This window comes from Stegodyphus dumicola, chromosome 12, assembly GCF_044657685.1.
Source record: "Stegodyphus dumicola isolate Sdum_Otavi_A_Nest chromosome 12, ASM4465768v1".
Lineage (NCBI taxonomy): Eukaryota > Metazoa > Arthropoda > Arachnida > Araneae > Eresidae > Stegodyphus > Stegodyphus dumicola.
Genome location: NC_140779.1, coordinates 48,035,296 through 48,054,127, shown reverse-complemented (window position 1 = coordinate 48,054,127; position 18,832 = coordinate 48,035,296). Strand labels below are relative to the sequence as shown.

The following is an 18,832-nucleotide window of genomic DNA, read 5'->3' as shown; positions in this document are numbered from 1 at the left end:
TGCATAAGTTCCACTCTTTTGCCCATCTATGCACTTTAAACAGCACATGCTGCAAATTACTGACTACCTTGAGGAATGAGACATGTACACTGTAGAGGAGTATGTTGTTTGCATACACATAGCAGTCGACATCAGCCGGGATAATTTCATAGATATCGTGCATGAAAATTGTGAAGAAAATAGGAGATAAAATGCAGCCCTGAGGGACACTACTGGTAAGCTCATAGCTTCTTGAAAGGACCCCTCTCCACTTTACTCTGATTGTTCTCTGGTTCAAGAAATTAGCAATTCACAGGATACTATTCCCTTTAACACTGTATTGCATGATTTTATAGAGCAGGCCATCATGCCAAACTGAATAAAATGCAGCTTTCAGATCAAGGGCCACCAGCTGAACAACTTTCCTTTGCTTCCTGTGGTGCAGGATGCTGCTTAACAATTTATTAAGCAGGACCAGGCAACTTTTATTCGGAATAAAGCCGTAATGCATGTTTGAGAGTCTTTTACTTTGCCGGATCCTCGGAAGTAATCTATTGAGAATCATCCTTTCCATCACTTTGGCAAGAATTTGCATTAAAGAAATTTGTCTGTAACTGGAAACAAGCGCACTGTCACCCCCAGGTTTCAAAAAAGGAATAACAATAGCTTCTTTTCAGTTCTTAGGGATCAGACCCGAATTCCATGAATTATTGCAGGCCTCAAGGAGCGCTTGCTTGCAGTCATCAGCTAAAACTGTAATAGCATATTTTGTAAGGTCATCTTGTCCTGGAGAGTTTTTGAGGCTCCTGATAGCTTTATCGAGCTCCGAACCTGAGAAGAGGTTATTAATACGGCTACTCTCTTCATCACCAAAATCCAGGGAAATGAATTTTTGAATAGTGAATCTTGAATAGTACTTAGCAAACACTGTGCTCTGCTCTTCAGCTGACCAGGTGTGGCCATTCTGGTACTTTAAGATATTGTTCGAGAACTGGATCTGACTTTTTTTATTTTGAATATTTTTAATTATCCTAAATAAATTGCCATCCTTTCTGGTATGACTACAAATTTTTTTCCCAATACAGGCTTCTCTTGATTTTAATGACCCTCTTAAGGTAAGCATTCCATTTCTTGTAAGAGATCCAGTAACCTCTTGAAAGATTAGCTTTAGCAAGTCTAAGGCATTTCCTTTTCTGGCGAAGAATGAAGTTACATTCTGTGTCCCACCACGGGCTGTTTGAGCATTGAATCGTAATTTTTTTTAGGTTCTCTTTTTTTGTGGCACTCAAGATGCGGTTGACATTTTCCAGGTTCCTTTCTTCTGGGTACAAAGCCCTGATTCTATTACTGCTTTCTGTAGCAAACTTCTTCCAGTCACAGTGAGCAATTATTCTCCAATTACCAGCAGCAGAGGCATTGTTATCATTTGTGAACTTAATTTTGATAGGGTAGTGGTCACTGCTAAAGGTATCAGGAGAAACTTCCCATTTCAATTGATCATAAAGCTCGGCTGAACACGAAATGATGTCAATGCAGGATTCGATTCCTTCAGGATTTACATGGGTGGGCTTCTCTGTGTTTAAAATGCAAAGGTTGTTGTTACATCTCTCCAAAATCACTCTATTCCCTGCTGACAGCCTGCTTGACCCCCAAGCCAGTTGTGACAGTTGAAGTCACCTAAGAAACTTGCTGGGCAACGTAGCCAGAAATTTATCCCACTCTTTCATGCTGAACTGGCCATTGGGAAAGTAGACGTTGATCACTGAAATATCGGAACTATTTGCACGAAGATCAACTCTCATAATTTCTCCTCCTGTTAAATCATAACTGCTATCTTGTACAAATAAACTTGCTCATTGTTTCTTGATGGCAATCATTAGTCCCCCACCTTGGTAAGAGATTAATCTATCTCTGTGAAAAATAACTTTATCGGGTAAGCAAAAATCATCTAAGTTAGAAAGCCGGTCTCCTGGATAATTAAAACATCACGGAAAAATTCTTTCCTGCTAATGATAAAGTTTCTTTTGTTAGAGATGCTTCTTGCATTCCATGAGCAAAACGTAGGTCCCATTGAACTACATGAGAAAAAAAAGCAAAGAGAGAAGCAAGAAGAAGAAGAGAAAACAAAAACTCATTTTATGAGTAAAATCACAGTTTCTAACCTTGGTCAGACTTTTTTTGGTTTACTCATGTCATGCTTGCTTTGAATATAGGCTTCCCTTGTTATAGATTCTGATTTAGAATGGGGCTTCTTGCCCTTGCTTCTTACTAATTATATTTTCATAATATGCTCATCCAAGACCTGGTCACTGTTGGATTCAAGAGCTCTTTTCCCAATATGCTTATCTCTAGTGCATTCTGATATCTCAGTCAACTTTGTATTGAACTTGTTAAACATGCTTTCATACTTTTGATCTAACCCTGCTAAGATTTTTTCAAAATAGTCAGCCTGCTGTTTTTTAATGCACTTTCAGAAAAACCTTGCAACACAACTATTATTGGAGTCATGACTTTCAGGAAATCTTTGCAGGACTTGACACCTGAGTTCCTGCCACCTTTGCATAAGAATATTTATTTGCTCCCTGCCTTGCTTCTACTACAGGCACTCGATGGTCAGCACTATATTTGACAATATTGCTCTCTTCGATGTATTTGGGACAATTCTTCGAGAATGCTTCATGTGAGTTGCTGCACAACGCGCACTTGATCTGCACACTTTGGCACTGTGCTCTGGTGTGATTTTTGCTACATTTGCTACATCTTACTAATTCTCTACAGCTTGTAATCCTGTGACCAAACCTCAGACATTGAGGACATTGCCTTGGATTATCGTAGAACCTTGTTTATGTCTTGTCAGCCCTACTTTTACATGTTCTGCAAGTGATGTCCTGCAATAGTAACAAGTACTCTTTCCGAGGGTTTCTTGTTACTGTTTGACTTTTGGCCATAAATCTTCTTAAATTTAATACTTCAATATCATTATGATTGAGCTCATTAGCTAGCTCCGAGACCTCGACTTCTACTGGAATGGCCGATAGAAGAAATTTGCTTGTCAGTTCAGTCATGGTCATCAGTGAGACCTTTGCGTTATGCAATTCAGATATATTTAATATTTGCCTTGCGCATTCTGCCACTGAGGTATTTATCAGAAGCCTTCCATCTCTTATAATTTTAATGAAGTCAATATATTTAACTAAAGCCACTTTTCTGGATATTTCATCTCTCAAAATTTTAGGATTGTTTACGTTAATATTTTTCTCTATAACTTTAAGAAAGACTGTGTAATTTCTTACTCCTTTTTCATGACAAATTTTTTAATAGACGTTCTGACGATATGAGCAGTTTATACTGAAAGTCCGGGCTAGACCCATTCACAGAGCTCCACTTCATCTTTCTTCATCACTATTTGCGTCTAAGTGCAAAATAAAAAAGAAAATTCTCCTACCTGTATCTTCTCTGTAAACAACCAGGAGAACAAAATAATCTGTTTTTAACTTTACTTAAAGCGCAAACTAATCACCACAATGCAGGAAGAAACCCCGCACTTTAATACGTAGCACTTTGCCGAAGTAAACAAACGCAAGTCAAAGAATTCACCACACAGCTTCGTGTCCTTCGACCCAAATCCAACTTTGTATTCACAGTCTAATTAATTTTGCCTGTTAGAGAGACATAAAAAACAAAAAAGTACATATACTATTTTGCGACCTCTGAACATATAGTAGAGACAATTTAAACAATTTCTAGTAAATACCGAAAATACGGTGTTTAAACTTGTGAATACCAGTATTACAAAATTGTACAAATGACTCAAAATACTAGTACAGTCAAAAGTCGTTAATTCGGACACCCATAATCCGGATCTCAAAGCTAAAAACTTTCTGCGCATGCGCTGCGTTGGCACATGCGCAAAGGCGTTTTATGCTTGCGTGTAAGACCTTGACTACTGCGCATATGCGTGTGTGCAAGTGCAGAATATGTTTTCACCTGCGCGTTTAATGTATAACGGACGGTGTAAGCTAAAATTATCTAATTATCTATTTCAATTAATGTTAATGATTGCGTTGTTCCTTAATCTTCGAATTGGATCCCGCTTATTATTTTTTGCAAACTATAAAAGCAATTTTATAAAAGTAAACTTGAAATTTCGATTATGTCAAATAGAATTTCCGATGTGGAACTTCCAAAGGATCTACATGTTTCGATGTCCAACAAAAAAAAGTGGAATTGCTCCAAAAAAGGGATAAAGACATGAAGAATGTGACAGAGAGGTTAGTGAAAACGAAAAAATTTCGATTGACAAATTAGTCGGTATTCTCGGCACAGCAATTAACGGGACTTGAACAGTGGAACTTTGTAACTGAACAAGAAATTATGTCTGTTTATAGAATTAAAGAGAAAGTATTATCACATAAAACGAAGCAACTTAAACAACTTACATTGAAAGAAATGTTTAATAAAGTAAACAAATAAATATTAAGTTTTTTTTGTAAATTTTGATACCCTTTAGATCATAATTGTTCTTTATTTCATAAATTACAGTTTCATATTTTTAATTTTAGAATTTCTGCATGCCATCTTACGAGATTTAAACTGATGATCTCTAATCCGGAAATATCGATAATCCGGAATCGCCGAAGTCCTGACGAGTCCGGATTAATGACTTTTAACTGTATTCGGTATTCTGGTATACCGGTATTGCAATCCCTAATTAGAACTTATTGTGTAAATCAGGAGTTAAATTGGAGGAATGTAAAAAATTTGCACTTATGATTGAGCATGTAAAATTGCAAGTATAAAAAGAGAAAGTAAAATTGCATCTTAAACCTTAAATTGGTAGTAATTGTTTTGACCATAAACATTAATGGATGTTCCACTGGTAGCCTGAAAATTTGGAGTAAGAGCATATTTTTCATAATGAGTTTGAATAGTTTTTCATAATAATGAGTTAATGGTTATCAAAACTGTGCTGTTTGTCAGATGTTTTTGAGAATTTTTGTGATTTTAGTTTATCTTTTCAAGGCAAAAATGGCATATAGGCAAAATATTTTGTTTGAAATGTTTTTGATTATTGTCAGCTTTACAATTGAAAAAAATACTTGTAAATGTTTAATTGAAAAATTATTAAGGATCACCTAAAAACCTTGAAATAAAATTTTGTAAGTACTTTATATAGAATTTTGATTTAAAAAAATACCTTGGTTTCATAAACAATTTTTGATTGACATTAATGAGATTAATTACCTTCATATAGCCCAAGAAGAAAATGTTCAACTGTGAAACTTCCAAGTTTCCACAAAAATTTTTAATATCTGTCTCAGTGAAACACAGTTTCTTTCTATAGCAAAAATGAAAACAGAGAAACATGGCAAGTGAAACATAAAATTAGTAATGCAACAACCTTGAGTTTGGCATAGATTTAGTCAAGATCTCAATTAGTTTCGAGGGCTAAATATTCATATTCCTCTGTCAGAAGCAAAGAAATCTGCAAGACTAAGCAGTATTAAGCCACAGTAAAGTGATTGCCACTCCTTTCCAGTCTTGCAGTTTTTTTTGCCCCTGACAAAGAGGGACATGTACCTGTTTGCCCTTGAAATCGATTGAGATCTTGACTAAACTATGCCAATCTGAACATTGTTGTGCTATTAATTTTATGTTTTCTTTCATTAATTTTTGTATACGTGAAACAAATCGTAAGACTACTTCTTTTCAAATGTATATTATTTACTACAGAAATAAATTATTAATCTTAGTTTTATATTTAATACTTGGGGTCACAAAAAATATCGATGATAAAAAGGGGTCATAAATGAAAAAAGTTTAAGAAGCACTGTTGTAGCCTATGACACTGACCTTTCATAAGAGTCATTAAGATGTCTGCCATTTCTTTAACATTAAAATGCAGGGTTATTGATGTGAGACCTTATTTCGCTGGTGACGCCCTTTGACATTGCTAATAGCAAAATTAGCCAATAAATGGCACTTTCAGCAAAGGTCAATTTTTATTGCTATCCGATATAGCTTATCCAATCTTTATTGCTAGCATATGAAGCCCAGTCCTGTGTGTTCCGAGAGTGTGTCTTGATCCTTAGAATAATTAAGCTAAATGTGCATTTTGAGCTTAGGCATCGAGGTATGTGTGTTTTTCCTGGCAATACTGCTGCATAATCTCTGCACTGATGATGTGAAACATTCATTGCTGCATATCCAGTGAACTTTCTCAGAAGGATGAATTTTATGTAAGTCTGATTAACATACTGTAGTACAGTCAAAAGTCGTTAATCCGGACTCGTCGGGACTTCGGCGATTCCGGATTATAGATCATCAGTTTAAATCTCGTAAGATGGCATGCAGAAATTCTAAAATTAAAAATATGAAACCGTAATTTATGAAATAAAAAACAATTATGATCTAAAGTGTATCAAAATTTACAAAAAAAAGCGTAATATTTATTTTGTTTACTTTATTAAACATTTCTTTCAATGTAAGTTGTTTAAGTTGCTTCGTTTTATGTGATAATACTTTCTCTTTAATTCTATAAACAGACATAATTTCTTGTTCAGTTACAAAGTTCCGCTGTTCAAGTCCCGTTAATTGCTGTGCCGAGAATACCGACTAACTTGTCAATCGAAATTTTTTCGTTTTCACTAACCTCTCTGTCACATTCTTGATGCCTTTATCAATTTTTTGCAGCAATTCCACTTTTTGTTTGTTGGACATCGAAACATACTTTCGTTTTGTAGATCCTTTGGAAGTTCTAGCATCAGAAATTCTATTTGACATAATCGAAAGTTCAAGTTTACTTTTATAAAATTGCTCTTACAGTCTGCAAAAAATAATAAGCGGGATGCAATTCGAAGATTAAGGAACAATGCAATCATTAACATTAACTGAAATAGATAATTAGATAATTTTAGCTTACACCGTCCGTTATACATTAAACGCGCAGGCGAAAACGTATTCTGCACTTGCGCACACGCATATGCGCAGTAGTCAAGGTCTTACGTGCACGCGTAAAACGCTTGTGCGCATGTGCCAACACGGCGCATGCGCAGAAAGTTTTTAGCTTGAGGTCCGGATTATAGATCATTCTGAATTATAGGTGTCCGAATTAACGACTTTTGACTGTATCATGTTTGAAGCTACGAGTTTCTGCGTAAAAATAATTTGCTTTTGCATTCCTGGCGTATCTTTAAAATTTGTGCAACATGTTTTGAATCAGCTTTTTTACATTCAAATTGTTGAAACTGACTACAGTTGTTTGTAAATGTTATTCAGAAACTAACATATTGTATTACCTTGCTTAGTAGGTCTTTTTCTTTATTTATTTTACTTTTTGTATTGCCAGCACATTTAGGTATTTGCAGCTACAAATTTCCATGCAAATATAATTTTGTTTTGTATTCCCTTCCTCTAAGACATTTTGAACCAGCCTGTTCATGTTATTCAAGTTGTTGAACCTAATAATGACAGATGCATGTGAGAGTTATTGACTGCTTTATTTCTTTTCAAATTGTTCTATGATTTCTGCAGGTGTTTTGTATTTAGAAACAAGCTCAAATCAAATGTCCGATGTTGTGCAAATTTTAAATAATCCTGAAACTTAAGTTCTAAACAATAAATGCTATTGTTAGTAACAAGTATTTAATATTTTAAGATAAACCATTGCCTAGTTCAGGGTTTCTCAAACTGTGATTTGCAGACTGCAAATCATCCTTAAAGTCTGCCCTTGTGATCCTCTTGGAATGCCAGAACTGCTGTGTTATTTATAAACAAAATTAACAAGATTTTGCATCATTTCTTGCTGATAACATGTGGCTAAATACACTGGCATGCATATCTTTCAGATGTATTTTCAAAACTAAGTGAATTAAATCTCTGTCTACGTAGTAAAGTAATTCTCTGACTATTTTCAGTGCCCATACGAAATTAAAAAGGTTTGAGAGCAAACTTTGTGGGTTAATTGTGTAAAACAAAGAAATTTTTTACTATTTTCACCTAAAACTCACTTTTAGTAGAAAATGATATTATAATTGGTAAAGAATCTTGCAACAACATATGCTTGCATCTCAAAACTCTGAGGTCACAATTTAAAACTTATTTTCTAAATGTTAAATATAATGAATTTTCATCAGTTCTTCATTCATTCCATTGTGATTTTGAAAATAACAAACTGATATCAAATGAAAGAGAACAGTTAATTTTAACTCTCAGTGGCACTGGACTTAAAATGAAATTCCAAGCAGAAGGTATGGTTAATTTCTTTACCTCATTATTAGTGAAAACAGAATGTAGTGGACAACAGCACTTTAAAAATAGAACTCAGTTTGCTTCTATGTACCTGCATAAGAGGGGTTTTCATCTCTAATTCAAATTAAAAAAAAGGATTGAAATTGACTTATGTATGTACCAATTTCAGACTTAAGCTAATCAGCATACATCCAAATATAGAACAGCTGATTGAACAATTCGAATGCGAGAGTCAGCAGGCTCGTTTATGCCATTAATGTCAGTGCCAACATTTAATTTTTAGTTCATAAGGTAAATATTTTACGACTCTAGTAATCTTGAATTATTAAAAATAAATATAACTTTTGTTCTGTTAACTTACTTGATTTAATATCTGCTTAAAATTAAATGAATTTTAATTACTTGTGTTTTAAAAACATAAGTATTGTAATATCTTGTTATTTAATACATTTATTTATTATTTAATTAATTTATCGTTGAAGTGGCAACGTCATATTTGTATTATGTAACCATTGCTCAGCAACGTGATAAATTGTTTTAAAAATTAGATTCTGAAGTTTTTACCAGCTAGGAGTAGTATGAAAGTTTTGCCACTAAAGAATTTCTTCAAATTATCTGTCTCCGTGAACTAGAAATACATCATTTATAGATAAATAAATACATTTATGTTCTAATAAGAAGATTGCCTCTTTTGTCAATTACTGCAAAATACATTACAGTCTTAATTAATTGGAGGTTCCACCGAGATACTGGAAATTAGGAGTGCAATTATCAATTTTGATTGTGCTGGTCTCCTAATCCCAGAAATTTGCTGAATTTTTGAGAACAAGTTTGGTAGTATCAATATAAGTTTATTTCAAGGAGAAATAGATGACAGAAGTCTGCTATTTTAAAGCCAGATTTTTGAAGTGGATCATTCAAAGGTTATCTTCTGTATTTCTATAGCTTGTGTTGCAGCAAAGAATTGACAGAACAGGATATTAATGATCTCTGAAGATAAGATTAACTTTTGTTTTTCTTAAAAAAGCTTTTATTGAAATTTAATACTTTGTTTCAGAATTATATTTAAATAGTAAAAGTTTCTGTGTAAAATAACTAATACTAAAAATATTAGGAGAAATTTATAATTGATATTTGTGGTAGAAAAGTATTTTAAAATTATTGTTTATGCTTTACTTTTATTTATATTGAAATTTTATGTTGATAATTGATATGTGTAAGCCATTCCGGCATTTATAAAAGAAAAAGAACTGCTAGCTGAGCTTTTGAATTTGTTGCCAAGCAGGTGCGTGAAAAATAAGTAATAACGTCAAACTGACGTAGAGTGATTTGATTATACTGCAGAACTGGCAAAAGTCTAAGTTCTCGCCATCCAGGCACGTGGTAGATAGTAACGTCATCCCGACGTAATATATAGATTGTATATTCTAAAAGTTATATTGCCAAACTGGCAAAAAAATTGCTTTTGTTATCACCAACCAGGCGGGGAGATAGATAGTAAAATTGTCAAACTGACGTGGGTAAAATTCCATTGTATTGCCTAACTCGCAAAGGTGGTTATATAGTTATATAGCTAACGAGGCTTGTGAATACTGAGTTAAAACATCAACCCAACGTAGTATTATATTATTTAGTGCCAACCTGGCAAAGTTGTTGTCTCCAATTGGATAGTGTGAATTTCGTCAAGTCTTGCCAGAAATTATACATTTTTAATACAAGTACAATCTTTTAGATTAAATTTTAAAAGAAAGCCTATTAAAGGTAACTTGTTCAACATGTCATTCTTAGCTCGGAGTAAAAAACAGGATTTAAAAGTACTGGCAGAAGAGTTAGATTTAACTGTGAAACCTGAATTTAAGATTGCTCAGTTGCATAAATTGATTACTGAAAGTCCCGGTTATGATGAGGAGTTTACTCAAGAACTACTGGCTGCAATTAGAGAAGAAAAAGGAAGAATGTGAAAGAGAAGAAAGGGAAAAAGAACGCGAAAGAGAAGAAAGAGAAAAGGAACGCGAAAGAGAAGAAAGGAGAGAAGAACGCGAAAGAGAAGAAAGAGAAAGGAGAGAAGAAAGAGAAAAGGAATGCGAAAGAGAAGAAAGAGAAAGAAAGGAAGAACGCGAAAGAGAAGAAGGGAAAGAGAAGAGCGAATTAGAGCTTTTGAGCTACACAAACTTCAGTTGAACGCAATGGCTGCAACAGCACAGCTGGTAGAAACTACACAGTTTCCTGAGCAGCCTTTAAAAAATCAGAATTCATGATGTCATGCCATGTTTCAACCCTAAAGAAGATGAAATAAGTTTATTTCTGGTGTTATTTAAGCGTCAAGCTAAAATAATGAATATACCTGCTGAAAATCAAGTGCTTCAACTTATTTCATTGCTGCCTCCTGACATTGTTCAGCTTATTGCTAGAGAACCAGAAGAGGACGCGAAAAAGTATGAATATGTAAAAATTTTACTGTTACAACGAATTAAATTGAGTGCGGAAAAATTTCGACAACTATTTAATAAACACCAAAAATCTACTGAAGGTACTTGGTATGATTTCTACTATCAATTAAAGAATTATTTAGAAGGATGGCTTAACGGATTAAACATTAAAACTTTTGAACAGCTAAAAGATCTCATGCTGGTTGATCAAATTAAAAAGTGTATTTCTCCTGATTTCAAAGAACATTTTATGGATCAATGGACAACCATCATTTCACCTACTGAAATAATTAAGAAAATTGAAGATTTTGAAGATGTGAGAAAAACAATAAAACCGAAATTTTCTGCCAATCAGACTGAGAAAATTGAAATCACCTTTTCAGCAACAGAATTTCAGCACTGCTAGAGCGACAGTGCTCTTCTCTATACCCGGCTCGCGTGCTGCTCTCTGTGTGCGCATACGCAGAACAGCCAAACACCAAGTTGCTGGAACTTTGACGTGCACAGTTCCAAACAAAGACTTTCTTACCTTTTTCACAAAGTGGGGAATGGCTACTGACATTAAGCTTAAGGATTATGTATTGTAAAAGTATAAAGAAAGAATTAAAGACTAAAGGGCACACTATATTAAATATTAAAAATAATAATACGTGGAAATAGGGGGTGCTGCAGTTCCACAGTGCTTATTACGAGTCGCCACTGATTATACCTCAGTAAGAAGTTTACAGAAACTTAAAAAAAGTATACCACAGAAAAGGAATGCGCCACCATAATATTTGCTGTAAAGAAACTTTAATGCTATTTAGACGGGCATACTAAATTCCTCATCATGACCAATCATAATCCCTTAGTTTGGCTCAAAAATAATATGAGTCTAAATCCACGACTTATGAGATGGGCACTGGTACTACAACTCTTTACACAGTCGTTCATCGAAGTGGTAAAAACCATAAAAATGTAGACGCATTAAGTCGTACTCCCTGGCCTGATTAAATAATTTGTTTCTCTATATAGATAAAAAAAAATATTTTGTTTCTTTTTCTTTTCCTCAGTGTATGTTATTATGTTATTTCGTGTTTAATTCTTCTTTAAATTCTTGTATTTCAATTGTGTATTGTGCTGATATTGTTGTTTTGAAAAAAAAAAAAAAAAAGGTAAACTTTAATTTATAAAAATATAAATTAAAGTTTATCTGGAGGGAAGAGAGGTTGTAATATCTTGATATCTTGTTATTTAATAAATTTATTTATTATTTAATTAATTTATTGTTGAAGTGGCAACGCCATATTTGTATTATGTAACCGTTGCTCAGCAACATGAGAAATTGTTTTAAAAATTAGATTCTGAAGTTTTTACCAGCTAGTAGTAGTATGAAAGTTTTGCCACTAAAGAATTTCTTCAAATTATCTGTCTCCGTGAACTAGAAATAAAATTTATGTTCTAATAAGAAGATTGCCTCTTTTGTCAATTACTACAAAATACATTACAGTATGCTGGTAGTAACATGTGCTAAAATACTTTCAAAAAGGGCAAGAATAAGGTGGTCTGTGGAATATTTTAATGAATTTTAGTTACTGGTATTTTAAAGACATAAGTATGCCGGTAGTATCATGTGCTACAGTATTGCTTTTAAAGAGGGCAAGAATAAGGTGGTCTGTGGAATATTGTAATATGTAAAAGGGATCTTACTTGAAAAACGTTTAAAACATGCTAGTCTAAATGTATCCATACATAGAGGATTAGAAAATACTGAGATAAATCTGAGTGAGTAGAAGCTTTTAAATGTAAGGAAGTAGCAACATGGGAGTCTTAACGTATAATTTTATTACAGTGTGAGTAAAGTACTTTTTAAGTATCTTGCATATTCTTTAATTATGCTAGCAGACAACTCATAATCAGCTGAAGATACCAATAACTAAGTGCTTCTTTATTAAGCACACCTATTTCTGCTTGATACTTCCTTATATTCAAAACTTTCTGGTTCAGGATTATTTTGAAGACTTTGAGTAATACTGGAAAGTTGCTATTTTCTAGCCACTCTGCACACACCGTAATTTCTAATCTTTAGACATGCTCGATATATGCATGAGAAGGAGAAAGCTGCTCTGACTGTAGAGTGAAGAATTAAGCAACTGCGCTTCAATGATGAGAAATGTAAGCATACAGAAACATTAAATGTCTTGTAAACAACAAACAAGAATATAATTGTTTAGTTTTCTCTTAAATGGTGAATTTCTAAGCTATGAGGTTAAGATTATTGGGAAAGTTCGTCATGAATATTTAATTGTAAATATGGTAATATTCATTCAGAAGTCAAACAACAAAAATGAGCGTTAATTCACAAAATTCCAATTTTGTGAATTAACGCTGATTTTTGTTGTTTGACTTCTCAATCAGTATTTATTCGGCGTGTTATTGTGTCTTAATGGTAATATTCCTTTAAAATGGGCATTTATTGAGTTAAGAATTTGCATGCTTTCATGAGTTGCAAGAAGATTGTTGTTATAAATTTTTGAAGAATCATAATCCCTATTTTCTTGATTTTATTCTTTCAGCGTTTAGTGACAATGTTATTCAAGCAAGTGTCAAACTATGAAAAAGGACGAGTTATTTGTCTCGCAAGTATACGTATCTTGAGCCGAGAAAAGATCCATATCGAGGAATTGTTTAATAATCAGGCAATAGGTATTTTAGTGAATTTAGCTGGCTTAATTGCTGAGGAAGAAGAAATTCTTAATCAGTGTACTAGAGTGTATGATGTAAAAGGTAATTCAAATCAAAATTTTTTCTTTTAGTATTCTTATTAATTAGTTATCAATTTCACAAGCAGAACAATAGGGAAAATCTTAAATTTATTATGATTTGTGTAAATAATTATTATAATATCTTTTAATATTTTGTGTCCATACAGTTATTCTCTTCAGTATTGTCATTCAAAACTGGAATAGAACAATAAAAAAAATTAGATTTTGAAATTCCGTGTTTCATATAATAAAAGCTAATGTGAACATTATAATTAACAAAGAAAATTTTTTGTCTGTATATAATGTTAAAAATAGGGGTTTCATAACCTGAATAATATTTGTGGAAATAACAAAATAACAGTATGTTAATTCACTGCAAGTTTTATATTAATAATTGTCTCACATGACATTAAATTAGGCACACTTTCATGTACATTTTCCATTTTAATAGGTGAAAATATAGTCTGTCAAATTATCATATATACACTGTGCCCAAAAAAAAAAGGGGGGGACAGTTCTATATCTCCTGTTCTACTGGGCCAATTGACAAAATTCAAATTGCGTTTTTCATGTTTCAAAAGCGCAACTTAGGATATATATTAAATTTCTACATAATATTGTTCTAATGTATGTATTTTGACTCAACTCAGATTTTTTCTAAAATGGCATGGCAATTTTTTCCATATTTAGATTTTGCGACTCAAATTATGTCTAAATTAAATTTTGTAAAATATGGTATGAAACTTACATGAAGAAATTAAAAAATTAAACTAACCGCATTTTTTTTCAGTTTGAATATTCACTTGGTGAACTTCTTAATTGATAGCAACCTATTTTCTTTTCCTTTTTTTTTTTTTTTTTTTTTTCCGTTGTAGAGGAGCAGAAGAAAAGTCATCGCTCGTACTTTAAAATAATTTTAACAAACTGCATAAACCGCATTTGGCGTTGTTACCGCTTATAACAAATATGCCAAATTTCAAAATGCACTAATATGTAAATTCATGTATATCTTAGAAAATTTTGAATAAAAAACTCTAATTTTTTTAGGTGTGCCTAGAAATACATCTCACTTTAAGATGATGTTAAAAATAATTCAAAACTTTTTTTGAAATATTTATAAAAATTATTTAAAAATACAAATTTTAAAAATAAATCATAAAAAATGGGCGAATTTTGTTTGGAATGAATCTAAATTTTGGAATTGGAAAGGAAGAATCAAAAAAGTTTAATAAAAAAAGAGATTAACAAATATATGCATAATTCAATTAACACCGAGGAGCTAAAATTTTGAAGCTAATTTTTTAAAAACGAATCATGCGATTTTTACAAAACTTGACAGTTTGGCATAATTTGAATCATAGAATCGAAATATGGAAAAAAAAAAAAAAAAAATTGGCATGTCATCATGTTTCAGAAGTGTTTGGATTTAACCTCTGATACGGAATTAATATTCATGGACTTCTAGAAACATAATTTTAAGTATTTTCCATTATTTGACTCACATTATCTAAGTAAAATAAAAAAAAAAAAAAAAAAAAAAAAAGTATCAAAAAATAGTAAAGAAAATTCCTCAGAAAGGCAGTTAGTTACCTGATGTTTTTTTGAAATTAAACTCTTTATCAAGAAAATAATATCACATTCTTATCTCTTCCTCATCACTTTCGATTTATACAATTCATTTTCTTTCATGTCAATATGGTAAAATTGTACAGTTCCTTATTACTCAGAATGTTAGCTCCATGAACCATAAAAACAGCCAAACGACTTCATCGTAATTTCTAGAATACAGTGAAACAAACTCAATTGAAACTAAATCTTTTTATTTACTTCTCAGAATTTTTGCAAGGTGGAACAAAAACTTAAAATTTCCACCCTTGCCCATCCTATTTTTAAGTTTCTCCTACAAATTTTTATTATTTTTAATAAACACAGAAGTAGGGTAGCATTTGAGACAAAACATAAAATTCATTTTTTGCTAAAAAATTATGTACCATTTTTTGTTAGAAGGGAAAGAGATGTACCAAAAGTTACATAATTAGAAAGATGTGTGATCCTTCGTAGGGCAGTCACCTCTCCAGACAGCTTACCTTTGGATTCAGGTACGAGTGTCTCTAATCCTCCAGGCCACACCACCATTTGTTCTTCCATTCCTTGGGGATCGGCCACCATTCATATTCATTGCATATAGATTAGGTTAAGTTCTTTGAATATGGCAAAGGTATGATTGCTTCTGCCTAAGAGGAGAGATGATTTTATGAAGGATTATCTAAGGAAAAGTATCTCATAGTGTGAATACATTACACATGGGAAAAATCACAGAAACCAATCATGCAGCCAACCAGTCGGTATTTACTACTCGGCGACTGGTTAAGCCACTGCCTACAGAATACAGGCTATCACTGAATGAAAAAGGTTTGTATTCATACTTCATATCTTTTTTTTCGTACTTCTTGTTTCATTATTAATTTTACATTTTATATGTCCTCTAATGCTATTAAAATATTGCACAAGTATTAATGAAAATTAAAATTTTACCTTGCGAGTCTATTGTTCTGCAAATACATCAGTGGCATTGTTTTAATTAATTTTATGTGCAGTTTGATTGCCAGAATCGCTGACTTGTACACATTCCTGGTTCATTGATGATTGCAGAAAATTTTTAGTAAGCTTTAATTTGCTAAAACTTCACTCAGAGCTTGCGTATGTGGTCAGAAGCATAGAGTAAATCTGAAGCACAATAAAAATATTGCAAAAGTTGTCCTGTAAATCACTGGTGTAGATCTGTTGTAAGATATAGAAAGTGCTAGCCTTTTTTATGTCACTGAATAGTATTCTTTAAAAATGATGAGTGCCTGGCAGAACTCGTCTGTGTTTAGACCTTACTCATATTTTTTGCAAGATTTGCTCCATTCTTTTGCAGTTTTTCATTCTACATATTCAATATTTCATGACTGATGAGGAATGCGAAATTTAAATTTAGTGTAGCAGCGATGTTAACTGTTATTTTAACTTCTGATAAGATTCAATCAAATACAATCCTTTTTTTTGCTTTAGAAAATAGCTGAACAGGTTGAAGTATACATGATTCATCCTTGACAATTTTTTATTGCTCCATTCATAGCTTGTTGCACTTTAATATTTGTTTATTTGCCAGAATAGGCTTAACTGAAATGACATTTTCTGAAATGACATGCCAATGTTTTTTCCATATTTTGATTTTATGACTCAAATTATGTCTAAATATTAAATTTTGTAAAATTTGGATTGGAATTTAGGGAGAAATTCAAAAATTTATCTTGCCACAATTTTTTTTTCAGTTTGCACCAAGAATAATTCACCTGGCGAACTTAATATATGGCAACCTGTTTTCCTTTCCCTTTTTTATATTGTGCATGAGTGGGAAAAAGTCACATCCTTTCTACTTTCAAATAATTTTAACAAAGTGCCTAAACCACATTTGATGTTATTATCACTTTCAACAAATATGCCAAATTTCAAAACGTGCAAATATATAAATTCACATATATCTTTGGAAATTTTGAATGAAAAATTCTAATTTTTTGCAGGTATGCTTAGAAATACATCTACTTTAAGATGATGGTAAAATTTTTATAGATTATAATTCAAAAATTGTTTTGAAAAATTTATAAAAATTATTTAAAAATACCAATTTTAAAAATGAATTATAAAAAATGGGCAAATTTTATTTGGAATGAACCTAAATTTCGAAATGTGAAAGGAAGCATCAAATAAATCAAATAAAAAAAACAGAGAAATTAATAAAGCTAACATTTTGAGAGCTAATTTTTTAAAAACTACTTGTGTGATATTTTTACTAAACTTGGCAGTTTGGGATAATTTGAGTTGTAGAATCAAAATATGGAAAACAATTGGCATGATATTTCAGAAAAAATCCAATCTTGTGTCAAAATACGTATATTAGAACAATGCTATGTATAAATGTAATACATATCCGAAGTCGTGCTTTCGAGACATGAAAAATGCAAGTTGAATTTCGTCAATTAGTCAAGTAGAACAAGAGATATAGAACTGTCCCATATTTTTTCATAGTGTTAATTTTTTCATAATATCCCACTGAGTAGTGGATCTGACAAAAAAAGCAAAATATTTTCTGTATAGTTTAAAATAGGTCAAGTTCTTCCAGGTATGATGAGGCAGAATGCACACTGACAAGATTGAGTTTAATATGGCATAAATTCGGCCAGCTCATTCATTTCAGTGATCTGATTTGTACTGCTTTACATATACCAGCTATATCAGACACATTATCATAAGATTGACTACAACATTGTCCAATACCCAAACCATCAAATTCAGTTTCTCCGCAATCCAATGAGGAATATATTCTCTTGTCTTTCCGTCAACTACTATGAAATCAATAAAGCTTTATTTTATTTTGGAATTCCAAGCCTTTTTTTTATTATCAAATCACATGGCTCATTTGTTTTGTATGCGACGTATTCAAATTGCAAGTGAACATTATAACGAAGTATTTGGCTTCTCTGATAGTGTTTAAAATACTATTTCAAACTGTTTTTGCCATTGTATAAGTAATTTCATTTTGAAGTATCTTTGATAAATATGGTACTGTCCCTTTTCTAGGTGCTCTAACTGGTACTTAAGACTTGAATTATGTTTCTTGACTAGGCTGAGAATGCTTTGTGAACAGGGTACTAGGGGTTTCATCAAAACTCTAGAAAGAAAGAAAGTTGTTGAAAGATATAATACAGCATCCATGACTATGCACAGGATCTCTCTCCAGTTTTGTTTTTTTCCTCTGTATGAATTAGTCACTTAGTATTGTGACAATGCTGTGACATGATTTCATTTGTTGTACTCGAATTCTCCACTTATTTATGCACTGTTTGTGAATTGTAGATGCTTCGTGATCAGTTCATCTTTCTGAAGCTTTTTGCCAATTAATGAATCCTGTATTACATAATACTGATGTAGCAGCAGCACCATTTTGCAATTTTGGGCTTAAATATGTAAACCAAGATGTGTTAATCTTGTCATAATTTGCCAATGTTCTAAACCACTTAGAAAATGTCAAATGCCTGCCATTATGTTCAATTGATCTAAGGTATATGTTTTCTGGCTAATAATGCAGCTTGACTGCTTAAGGAAGATTGTTGCTGATCATTCATTTTATCTGTGTCTGGCCAACTTCTTGAGTCCATCAAATAAAAAAATTGTAAGTCTTCATCTTCTTGCTGCTCATCCCCATCTAAATGAAGAAATTCTCTATATCCTGTCTTCACATCCTCCAGCTGTTCATATGAGGTCAGTGAAGAAGGCTGCTGTCTCAAATGCTGAATTGTAGACTGTTTAGGAATGATAGGTGAAGATTCTTCATCTTGATCTTGCAGATTGAAAAAAAATATTAATGATGTGTAGAATCTCAGCATC

The 18,832-nt window shown here is 32.4% G+C and overlaps 1 protein-coding gene across 2 annotated transcripts in view; it reads left to right on the top strand.

Annotated features, from left to right (window-relative positions):
* Positions 1-18,832, top strand: part of ric8a (ric8 guanine nucleotide exchange factor A) — a 141,312-nt gene that overhangs the window by 44,354 nt on the left and 78,126 nt on the right. For both annotated transcript variants that reach the window (XM_035365958.2, XM_035365956.2), the window contains exon 3: positions 13,214-13,424. In XM_035365958.2, coding sequence (XP_035221849.1) covers positions 13,214-13,424 — 211 coding nt within the window. The remainder of the gene's footprint in view (positions 1-13,213; positions 13,425-18,832) is intronic.